The sequence below is a fragment of the Martes martes genome, assembly GCF_963455335.1.
Source record: "Martes martes genome assembly, chromosome: 9".
In the NCBI taxonomy this organism is placed as follows: Eukaryota; Metazoa; Chordata; class Mammalia; order Carnivora; family Mustelidae; genus Martes; species Martes martes.
Window position 1 is genome coordinate 9,479,448 of NC_137896.1, and position 12,194 is coordinate 9,491,641.

The window sequence follows — 12,194 nt, forward strand, 5'->3', positions numbered from 1 at the left end:
TTTTGAGTGCTCGAGAGCATTCCCATCACTGCAGGAAGATATCTGACAGTCCTGCTCGAGACTGGCATTCTCAAACTCAGGCCTGTTGACACGTGGGGCTGGGTAATCCTCCGTGTGGGGCTGTCCTGGGCGTTACAGGACGTTCGGCCTCTACCCACGAGATGCCAGGAGTCCCTCCCTGCCCCTGCAGTTGTGACAACCAAATATCTCTCTAGACCTTGCCAAGTGTCCCCAGGGCAGGGGGCGAACTCCCCCACCGCCAGCCCGTCCCTTCCATTGAGAACCACTGCGTAGACTTTTTTTTTTTCATATTGCTTTTAATTTTTCTTTAAATTCTTCCTGGATCTTCCCAGTATCAGCACAGAGATGATAGCTTCCTGGACTCTGGCTTCTGGAAAGTTCAGCACACAGTGGGGGCAATTCAGCAAGTATTTACGGATGGTTGGGCTGATGGTGGTTACACCCAGAGCAAGGTGATCATTTCCTCAGCGCCTTATGACAGTAGTTACCTTTTCCAGAAATATCGTTCCCTTGGCACTTCCCCCTGTAATATTTGCTTTCCCTTGCCTTTCAGCCAGATTGTGTGAAACCACCGCACATCTGGCCAACGGGCTGCCCATTGTGAAAACCTTTGTTTGTTTTAGAGTCAAATCATAAGAAAATTTACTTTGATTTTCCTTTGTTTAAGTGGTCTAAGCTAGAAGCAGTGTAAACTAAATTATTCCCAGCCTTACGTCTTAACCTCACTGAATGGCTCTTGCTATCAATAGGTAAGAACATTGTTTTATGTTTTCTTTTCTTATCTGGAAAAAAAACCCTTAAATATAGGTACTATTAATTTCCTGCCTGTCATGTGCTACATATTGTCGTACGCCTTTCCTATATAAATTCCTTTATCCTCATAGTAATTTAGCAAGGCAGGTCTTACTGTCATTTTTTAGACAGAAAAAGTGGGATCACAAAAGATGAGGAGCCCAAAGCCACGGAGCCTGTGTAGAGCGGGCTGGGCATGGCACGCCGTCCCTCTGACTTAGGAGTGGGTGTTCCTACTCGACCCGTTATAGTCCTGCTGTTCTCATCTGTTATTTCTTTAGTTTCTCCATGAATTTCTCATTTTTAGAACATTTTATTTATGTATTGGAGAAAGAGCGAATGAGCAGGAGTTGGGGGGAAGGGACAGAGGGAGAGGGAGAAGCAGAGTCCCCACTGAGCAGGGAACCCAAGGCGGGGCTCGATCCCAGGATCTTCAGATCATGACCTGAGCCCCAGGCAGACGCTTAACCGACTGAACCACCCAGGTGCCCCTAATTTCTCATTCTGGTTTGTAGCCCATCTCCCTAGCCCATCTAGAAGGTAGGAGTGACTTTGTGATGACAGGTGGCAGACAGCTTGGTTTGGTGTTAAGAAACAATAGCAGTAGGGGTGCCTGGGTGGCTCAGTTGGTAAAGCGTTTGCCCTCGGCTCAGGTCATGATCTCAGGGTCCTGGGATCGAGCCCTGCATTGGGCTCCCTGGTCAGCGGGGAGCCTGCTTCTCCCTCTCCCACTCCTTCTGCTTGTGTTCCCTCTCAGTGTCTCTCTCTCTGTCAAATAAGTAAGTAAAATCTTTAAAAAATGACACTAGGGTGACAGTTGCCACGACACAGCTCTGGGCAGCTGCCCCTCTCAGGCCTTGAGGGGACAGAAGTCTATACCTTAGACAGACAAGTGTGGTGGTAGAGGGAGTTGCAGGGGTCAGTCCAGATGGTGAGAGGGGAGCCTGGCTGCCCCCTCTTCTGTTTGGGGTGTGTGTGTGGGGGGGGTCTTGGTTGCTCGTAAATTTGCCAGCCCAAAGCTTCTGCAGTGGGACCGTAGTTCCCCAAACGCGGGCAGGCGAGGGCTCGAGGTGCTGCCGTGATAACGTCCCAAGTAATTCATGGGCAGGAACTAAATCACACCGAGACATGCAGTAAGGTACTTCCCTTGTTTTTCAATTCCCCCTCCATGTTTCTAACGCTGTCAGGGGGAACTTTTTAGTAGCCGACCCTCGCTGTTGTCTTAGCCATAAAAACGGAAGAAGGAGCAAGAGCCGTGCTGGTGCTCAGAGCCACTGACTCTGGCCTGAAATTGGTAACACTGTTTGCTTTCCATTGTGCTGGTTGGAATGTTGACCTTGTGCTGATGGCGGTGATACTCCCATTTATGATAGTAGCACAAAGTTACCTTTAATATTTATGTAAATAAAATCTAGGGCAGGAGTTCCCGACCCCAGGCACTGCTGGTACTTGGGGTTGGACCATTCTTTGCTGGGGGGCTGTCCTGTGTGTGACAACCGAACAGGTCTCCAGATGTTGCCAGGTACTCCTGGGTGGGGGGACCAGAAGTGACCCTAGGTGAGAACCCACAGTTAAAGGCAAGTAGGCTTAGCCCGTACCATGAAGTTGGAAGGTAGAGGCAGTTGGACGCAGGAGGAAATACTGTGCGCCTCTGCAGATCCCTGAGCCTGAGCGCTGTCAGTGGTGAGGGCCACTTAGTGATGCTCGAGTGTGTGTCCTGTGGTGCTGGCGTCAGATAAAGAATGAGGTGGCAGGAGCAGTGTTGAAAGGGATGCTCTGCAGCAGTGCCGTCCAGCACAGCTTTCTGTCATGCTGGAATGTTCTGGATCTTCAGGCCATAGGGACTGTGGAGCACTCTGACCGTGGCGCATGGGAACAGGGGGCAGAATTCTTCTACTTGAATTAATTTAAGCATAAATAGCCCCATGTAATGGAAGCCACCATGTTGGGCAGCACCGCTCTAACGAAGCCAGAGCCGAGGGGTCAGGATGGGGGAATGCGGGCTTGAAGTTGGCCGCACTCTTCAGAAACTTAGAATCGGAGACGCTCAAAACCAATAGGGGTGTGTCTTTAAGGACAGAGCAGCCGTGTGGCCGACAGGAGGTTTGGGGCAGCGCTTAGCACAGACCCAACTAATATCGGCGTGAGCAAAAGTAAAAACCAATGAATTGATTTCTAAGACTGAAGAGCCCAGGGAATGGACCGACGGGCAGACCGCGCACCCTTCCCAAAGCGTCGGGAACCTTTGCCTTCTTCCTGGTGATGCGCATTATCAGGCGGACTCTCCCCCACACGAGAACAAAGGGGGTGCCTGCAGCCCCTCACGGGTTTGCTGCCTCTGCCACCTCACGGGAAAGGGCACTTTCTTTCTTACTGTTTCTGGTGATAATTGAAGCCTCACCACCATGGCTATGCCTGGATCCTTGCGCTCACCGCACCGGGGGCTCCGAGATGGGGTTGGCCCGCCTAGCCCAGGTGGAGAGGTGGAGGGAAGTGACTTAGTAAATGAGGATAAAGGGTAATTATAGGATAGAGGAGGACATTGGGGTAGTCGAAGCTGAGGGAGTGGACCCAAGGAAGGATGCACTCGGGAGGGGGCCTTTCCCCAAGGCGGGGGTACAGATATGGCGCCTGGGTGGCTCAGTCGGTGAAGCATCTGCCTTCAGCTCAGGTCATGATCTTGGGGTCTGTGATCGAGACCTGCATCAGGCTCCCTGGTCAGTGGGGAGCCTGCTTCTCCCTTTCCCTCTGCCTGCCGCTCTGCTTACTTGGGCTATCTCTGTCAAATAAATAAATAAAATCCTTAAAAAAAAAAAATTCAGGCTGCCAGAGGCAGGGCGAGAGTTGGTCTGCAGGCACGGGGCAAGCAGAAAGTGATCTCGGGGCGCAGGTGGGGCGACGGGCCCAGCCGGTGGTTGACGCATTGGGTGTGCAGTGGGATTGGGACATCGGGGGCTACAGTGACAGGAGGACCTCAGGAGACAAGCATGGACATGAGGGATCAGGGTGCTGGTGGCAGAGGAGGCAGGATGTTCGTGTTGTGAGAGCCCCGGGAGAGTCTCTAGCAGTGGGGCTTGGAGGCCTCCAAGGGACTGCGTATCCTGGGTGGGTGGCTGGGCAGAGCTCCATTGGGAGGCCTTCCGCCCAGGCCGCTGATCCGCGGGGTGCCTCTCCCTGGAAAGCCCAGGAGAGCCTCTCCTCCAGTGGTGTCCCCCCAGTGGCCTTCTACTGAGAAAGCGTAGCATTGTGCTGGCCGTGAAGGAACGCAGAAGGGAGCTCTGTCCGTTTTCCCAGAGCAGGCGGGGAAGGCGGGCTCTGGAGGGGGTTCATAACCGGCAGGAGGAGGAGCCTGCGGGAGAACTGTGTCGGCGGGATGACGGCCACTGCTCTCAGGGCCCCTAAAGATCCCTCTGACGCTATGAGATGATGAGAGCCTGGGGAGGAAAAAAAAAAGCTGGAAAGTAATTGCGCTGATGAGATCGTTCATGGTAGCGCAAGGTGCTCTCAGGCTCTCGGGTCCGATCTGGGTCCCACAGGCCTGGGCTCAAGGTCAGCTTCCCCCACTCAGCGTGGAACAAGTGTAGTAGCAGATGTTGGCAAATCACGGAGTCCTCTCAGACTCAGTTTCTCCACTGTGAAAATGGGGGCGATGCTCATATATACCATGCAGGATTATCGTAAATGTTAAATGAAATAATGCATTTCTCTTTTTAAAAATTATTTTTTAAAAGATTTTATTTATTGACTTATTTTAGAGACAGAGGGACCATGTGTGAGTTGGGGGGGGCCGGGCAAAGGGAGAGGGAGAGACAGAATCCCAAGCAGATCCTGCCTAGCATGGAGCCTGACGCGGGGCTCGATCCTGGAGCTCTGAGACCATGACATGAGCCGAAATCAAGAGTCACATGCTCAATTGACTGAGCCACCCAGCACCCCAGTGCTTTTTTTTTTTTTTTTTTAAATGTTTGGTTAAAGACAGTGCGTTTCTACGTCTGTAACATTTTGGAAATCTGTAGCTCCTGCCCCCACTCCTCTGGACCACCATCTCTGCCTGCCTGGTTGGCGACAGTAGCTTCCTGAACGATCCCCCTGTTTTCACTTTTTTTTGGCTAATGTAAGCTTTATTAAGACACAGTTCCCATGCCCTGCCATTTGCCTCTCTGAAGTGTATGATTGGCAGTTCTGAGTACATTTGTACAGTTGTGTAACCGTTGCCGCAGTCGATATTCGAGCATGCCCATTTCCCCGGAACGGAACCTCACACCTCTTAATCTGTTTTTACTCTTTTTATTTTTTAGAAAACTTTTTTTAAAGATTTTATTTATATATTTGACAGACAGAGTTCACAAGGAGGCAGAGAGGCAGGCAGAGAGAGAGGAGGAAGCAGGCTCCCTGCTGAGCAGAGAGCCCGATGCGGGACTCGATCCCAGGACCCTGAGATCATGACCTGAGCCGAAGGCAGAGGCTTAAGCCACTGAGCCACCCAGGCGCCCCTCTGTTTTTACTCTTAACCCACTGCCGCGTCTTCTCTGCTCAGCCACAGATGGGACTTCTAAAAATGTCAATCAGATCACGCCACCTCCTGCTTGTAACCCTTTAGTGACCCCGGACCCCCTGCCCCAGAGACAAGGTCCAGTGTCTTCTGGCCTCTCCTCCTCCTTCCTCTTTCCTTTCCCCTTTCCCCTGTGGTTGGTAAACATCAGTCTTTCTCGGCAGATGTGTAACCAGGCTGGTTCCCACCTCTGGATCTTTGCCCTTGGGGCTCCCTTCCACTGTGCCCAGACTGCTTCCTTGCGTGGCTGTGGCTACCCATCCCTCCGCTCAGCTGTCACACCAGCCTCCCTGACCACCCAGTCTTCCCGAGCCAACACCCCTCCCCCACGCCCTCTCTTGCCCAGGCCTTATTTTATTTTGGGTGATTGTTTACGGTCTGTCTCCCTGCACTAGAGTATAAGCTGCAGAGAGGGGAGGACCTGTCTGTTGTGTTCACTCCTGAATGCCCAAGTGCCAGGGGAGGGCCCAGCACACTGAGCGCACGAGACCTAGCTGGTGAATGAACAGGTGACAAAAAAGAGGCAGTGATTACTTGTCTTACGTTATTTTTGTTGTTGGTGTTCAATAAACACTTACGTTATTTTTGTTGTTGGTGTTCAATAAACACTGTTGACGTGAGAGTCGACTTGATCGTATATGGGAAGTGTGCGGGGTATACAGCGTGGCCGGTGCGAGGAGAGAGTAAATGCGGTGACCCTCAGATCGGCTAAATGAGATGGCCTTGGGGCAAGTTATTCTGGGCTCGAGTGACACAAAGTTTTTATTTTATCCTGTGCTGAACACTTACCCTGTTTTGCAGTGGGATTGTGAGGAAGGGGAAGGCAGGGATCCTGTTCCAACATTCGGTCCCCACAGGACCTGGAGTAGTACTTCGTACCAGCTAGATACTTCATAATACTCTTAGGAATGGGACCGCATTGAGTCCCTGGATAGTATGAAACATTGTAACTAAAGAATACATAGCACAAAGTTCTCCTTACTCCCTCCTTCCCAGGGGGAACCAGTGCTGGAGATTTCCTGCACTTGAAGCGTGTCTGGGTACATATCCCCTTGTGTTCATGCAAAGATTCTGGAAACATCTTTTAGCCTCTTTTTTTTTTTTTTTAAAGTATTTATTTATTTAACAGAGATCACAAGTAGGCAGAGAGGCAGAGAGAGAGGAGGAAGCAGGCTCCCTGCTGAGCAGAGAGCCCGATGCGGGGCTCGATCCCAGGACCCTGAGATCACGACCTGAGCCGAAGGCAGAGGCTTTAACCCACTGAGCCACCCAGGCGCCCCCATCTTTTAGCCTCTTGCTTTTCACTTTAGCGTACCTTGCAAAATGGGCCATTTAGTGCATGCAACGCTCTCTCCTTGACTCTCCTAAGACAACTGTGGCTGTTCCGTGTTCATTTCACCAGCACCGCCCCCCCCCCCACCCCCTTGAGTCAGTTAGGTTTGTTTCCAGTCTTTTGCTGCCACAGGGCCCGCTGCAGTGACGGTCCACCTGCTTTGGGCTCGTGTGCAGATCTGCAGGTTAAGTAATGAATGGCTCAACCTGACAGCTTGCCGTGCAGAGCCTGCTAAAACGACACAGACAAGACGCAGACAAACAGCGGGCCTGATGCTTGGTTTTCTGAAATCCGTTCTTCAGCTCTCATTAGAAATCTGCAACTATGGGAGCCATCATTCCAGGATTATTACAGGATGGGGAGATCCTGATTCACCAGCAGGATGGCTTCCCCAAATAAGAGTGGTGCTCCCTGTCCCGTGAGTCCCCCCTCCCTCCTTCCTGCTTCCTATGCTCATTCAGCACTTAGCCAGTGTCACCCGATGGCCCGCATGGATGCTTCCCATCCACGGGCACCAACTGGACTCCTTGAGGCTTCTGTCCCTGGCCTTTGTACAACTTAAAACAGGGCCAGCACAGATAAGTTACTAGAAGTGAAACCTGTCCTTGCCATGTATACTCTACCCGAGCACCAGTTTACTGGAACGAAGATGCTATTTTTAAGAAAGAGCATTGTGTTTCATCATGGAAGTTCTGAGCACCTGGGCAGGCAGCTTGCTGATGCCCAGGGACCGTGTTTGCCAGATCTGTACCCCAGCACCCCACCAGGACCTGCCTGGTCCATGGGTGGAGGGGGAGAAGGGTGGGCTGACCAGTATTTACGTAAGTTGTAATCTCCCTGTCTGCTTGGGGCTGGCAGAATTGGGGTTTCTCCCTCTTGGCCTGTGTATGTGGGGGGTCAGAGGCCAACAATTCGGCATGGGGTGTTTCCGTCGCAGTGCTTACAAGGACTTGTGATTCTTGAAATGCTTTGTATATGGGCTTTCCGGAAGGATGAGCTGCCTTTTTGGGGTGTTTTCAAAGTGTCTTTGTTCCACTGGAGCTGCCCGCATTTGCTCTGCCTGGTGCGGGCCACCCAGGAGCAGGTGCACGCATGAGCTGACCTCGCAGGACAGTCCGGACAGCTGGGGGAGTGGGGGCGGGGTGGTCAGTTGGCTGGCAGCTGGCATCTGGCATCTGGCCCGGCTCCAGAGGACGCCAGGCCCTGAGCCATTGTCTTCCTGGCTGGCTCCTCTGGGGTGCTGCAGAAAGGAGATCTGGGTATGGAGAGGACATTCTGCCCCTCCCCCTTTACTTGGTTATCTTGGCGGAACCAGCAACCTTGACAGCTTGGGGTGCTGGAAAGATACTAGGTTTTCGAATGAGATGGAGGTGGTTCAAGGCCAGACTCCCCTGTTTCTCACCTCTAGGCAAACTTGGGTGCTTTATTTTTTATTTTATTTTTTTAAAGCAAACAGACTTTCTTTTGGGTAATGAGATTTGCCATTAGGGAGACACAAATTGAGGCAGAAATCTGAATTCGGTCCTCCTTGGGTGCCTTATTTAACTGTTTCGAGGTTTCCTCTCTCATCAGCAAAATGTGAAAGTAATAGTGCTAATGTGTTGCTGTATCTTTACTTTTTTAACCTAAATCTCATTTTAAAAATGAATCTTACATTTTGAATTAAGTAATTTGGGCTTGGGCACAAACCAGCCTTTATCTGGATCACAGCTTTTTAGAACCCGGGCTCTGTTTTCCCTTCTCAGACAGATGAAGCCCGTTCGTGGCTGTTGTCCTGACTCAGTGCAGATGCTCGAGAGAATTTGGAGAGGAGCGGGCAGGTGTGGACGTGGCCTTGACAGTGTGACGCTGTCTTTCCCGCAGGTGCTGCGAGTGGCTGAGATGCTGCGGCGGAGGGGAGCCCAGGCCCCGCACGGTGTGGTTGGGGCATCCCGAGAAGAGGGACCAGAGGTACCCTCGAAATGTCATCAACAACCAGAAGTACAACTTCTTCACCTTTCTTCCTGGGGTATGTACGGCCGGGGCCATTTTTAGGAGACCCAGGTCCCTGTGGCAGAATAGCCTGTGTGTTTTCTAGGCTGCCTTAGCCACTGGCCGTTCATCTTCCAAAAACCCCACACCACAAAACCCATCAGTCCCTAAATTCCACACACCCTAGGAACATCAGGAGATAGAAATATAGAGAAAAATTTTAAGAGGTAAGTTTCATTCCTGCCATCCAAGGAGAGTGTCTGTGGATATTTTTGCTAATGAATGTTTCTGTTTTGCTTGGTATTTTATGCACTGGAGTCACTGCATTTCCACTTTAACTTAGACCAATCCGCGAATGTGTACTCTACAAACCTTCTCCCCCCTCGTCCCCCCCCCCCCCCGTACTTAAATTGCATACCTATTTATATCCAGCCGAGCCTCCAAACACACACCAGCTGACTTTAGAAGCAGCAGCAGCAATCAGTTCTAGTGCTGGAAGGAAAAAAAAATAATGACTCTTTGATTTATTGAGAGAGATTCCAGAAACATGAATGTGTAATGCTGTCGCTTAAGGTCAGTTGGAATGTTGTTTTAGGGTGACTCCGACTACACTGATTGCTACCTTCAACCCCCCCCAAATCTCAGTATCTTAAATCAGGAAAGAGTTTATTTCTCATTGATGGACATTCTAGTGTAGACGGCACCACTGTCTTCCGTGTTGTAGCTGCGCTCTCTGGACTACGAGGACAACCACGTGTCCATGACTGAGCAAGAGTGAGGTGGCTAGAAAACGGCTGTTAGTTGCCTGCACCCCAGAGAGATGCATCATGTCTGCCCAGAGCCCCAGACAAGTCCCGCAGCGCCAGTCCCATGCCCAGGGTGCGTGGGCTCAGCCGGGCTCTGCCGGGACCCACCTCCACACGGAATGGGATTCTGCTATATTTACTGTATGGTGTTGAGATCATATTGTGGAGATGATGATTTACCTCGTTTTCTTTTCTTTTCTTTCTTTCTTTTTTTAAAGATTTTATTTATTTATTTGACAGACAGAGATCACAAGTAGGCAGAGAGGCAGGCAGAGAGAGAGAGAGGAGGAAGCAGGCTCCCTGCTGAGCAGAGAGCCTGATGCTGGTCAATCCCAGGACCCTGGGATCATGACCTGAGCCAAAGGCAGAGGCTTTAACCCACTGAGCCACCCAGGCGCCCCTTACCTCATTTTCTTGATCAATCTTAGAGTAGAGGTATTTTCCACTGAAACCTCCTCTTCACATTTTGAGGGACCCACCTGTACTCCACATGGTTTTTAAGAAATAAGTCATAACAGATAAAGTTGAAGCCTTCCCCCGCAGCCCCCAGGGGTACCCACTCTCCTGAAATTTATCATTTCGGTGTGTATCGTTATGTATATTTTTACTTTGATCAAGGATATTTTTATTGCCCCTGTGTATTTTCCTGAACAATCTGTAGAAGTGTTGCAGGTTCCCATGGAAGGTACCGTGGGCATTGGGTTCTTGGGTAGGAATGCTTTCAGCGGCGGTTCCCCTCCTGTGAAACCTCCCCCGACCCCACCGGACAAGGCTTGACGGTCTTCCTCTCTCCTCTCTCCTCTTTCCAGGTGCTGTTTAACCAGTTCAAATACTTCTTCAACCTCTATTTCTTACTTCTGGCCTGCTCTCAGTTTGTCCCTGAGATGAGACTTGGTGCCCTCTACACGTACTGGGTCCCCCTGGTAAGTAGGTCAGCCTGCTTTGTTCAGTGACCTCGGGGCTTTGGGAAAAGACACTTCTTTGCCTCTGTTCCCCGGGCATCTGAAACAGGATACGGCCCTTTAAGAGAGGAGACCCCCGTCCAGCCCCCCCGAGACTCTTGCGTGGACGCCCCCGTTCAGGCACCCCCAGGAGCAGAGCGTGGTGAAGCCTGTGTTCTTGATTCATTCCATCCGTCGGCTGCTCGGTCATTCATGTCTTTAGCTACTGTGTATTGCGTACTTATTGTGCCTTTCACCCCCTTCTAGCTCTAGGCACACAGTGGCAAGCAAGAAAGACGAAGTTTCTGTCTTTGTGGGTTGTACGTTTGGAACGGTTTTCTGAGACCGCATTTTCTGTTTATGTAGAGTCTGTCGGCGTGAGGGTTTGAAAAGTACCAGGTTCTGTGCTTTGTGTATGAGGTCAGACGGAACTGGCCAGAACACCCCTCCATTCCCTCCCTTCCCTCCTTTTGGCAAGTGGTTATTGAGCACCAGCTGTGTGCCAGGCACAGTGCTGGGTGCTGGGGACACTGCGCCGAATGAAACCCATAAAAACTCCTGCCCTCGTGGAGCTGGTTTTCAGAGGGGATAGACCGTGAACAGATGAACGAAATGATTTGGAATTGTAGGAAGTGCCACAGAGGTTATAGAATGAAGTCACAGGCTAGGATGGGCAATCCCAGGCACATTTAATATTTGTCGAATGGATGAAGGTGGGGGAAGGAGGTGTGGGGGGACAGCCTTAGCTGGTGTGGCCTTGGAAAACCTCTTGAGAAAGAGATGACTGGAGGGGTAGGAGGGCGGGAGTATTCTAACTACAGGGACCAGCCGTGCAAAGGCCCTGCGGCAGACGTGCTCAGAGCACTGGAAGAACAGAAGGAAGCGCAGTGTGACTGGGGGGTGGAGAGGGTGGAACCGACAGCTCTTTTTCAAAAAGAGGCTTTTTATTTCTCACTGAGTTAGGTGGGACTTGGAGGAGAACTTGGATTCTCTGTTCACGAATATTGTTTAAGTTTTCATTGGGAGAAGACTGTTAAAGTAGAAAAGATTTAAGCCTTCCTTCAAGAAATAAGAACAGACTTTTTTTTCCTTCAGTGACAGGTGGGAGATGATGAGGATTTGGTGTCGGGGCACTTACCATGTAGGAGGGCCACTTGCTAAGGGATCCCTGAGCGCGTGGGTGTCCACACTGTGTCGCGTTGGCGGACAAGTCCGGCCAGCAGCTCCGGCCCTGAGAAAGGAGAGGGGAGTCATTTTCCCCACGCGGACAGGAAAGGTGCTCTGGGGGTGTGCAGACTGTTCTGTCCTGCTCTCATTTGTCGGTGAGCTAGGACTCTGGCAGCGGCAGCCAGCTTCTGTTTGCATCCGTCCCTCGCATGATAAGCGTTCCGGTCTGTGCGCCGTGTCCTTACCCAGGGAGTGGCCCGCTGCAGACTCAGGGGGCTGGGTTGACACCGTCCAGCAAGGGAGAGCAAGGGAGCTCCTGTCACATCTAGCACGGAAGGTGCTGCTCTGTTCCCGCAGGTGCGGACGTAGGCCTGGAGTTGCCAGACCCCGGAGTCAGAAACTTCAGAGTTTTATATGAAATACCCCAATTTTATTTGTGTTTTTTCGTTTCACTGTTTACTACATAGCTATATAGACTCAAACCCTGAGTTGCTTAATTTTAAAAAGTTAGTCTCTAATGGGCATAAAATATAACTTATCACATTGCCTTTCGTGGTTCCCTTTCTGAAGTGCGGTTATTTGAAAGGTAATACATTCACTTGGTGCATGAA

General features: G+C 51.0%; 1 protein-coding gene across 4 annotated transcripts in view; it reads left to right on the forward strand.

The window, feature by feature from the left end:
- ATP9A (ATPase phospholipid transporting 9A (putative)) overlaps positions 1-12,194 on the forward strand; it is a 131,472-nt gene that overhangs the window by 23,444 nt on the left and 95,834 nt on the right. For all 4 annotated transcript variants that reach the window (XR_013967436.1, XM_080813901.1, XM_080813903.1 and 1 more), the window contains exons 2-3: positions 8,562-8,706; positions 10,285-10,398. Coding sequence is in view for 3 of the 4 variants with exons in the window: in XM_080813901.1 (XP_080670027.1) it covers positions 8,562-8,706; positions 10,285-10,398 (259 nt within the window). In the remaining variant the exon portion in view is untranslated. The remainder of the gene's footprint in view (positions 1-8,561; positions 8,707-10,284; positions 10,399-12,194) is intronic.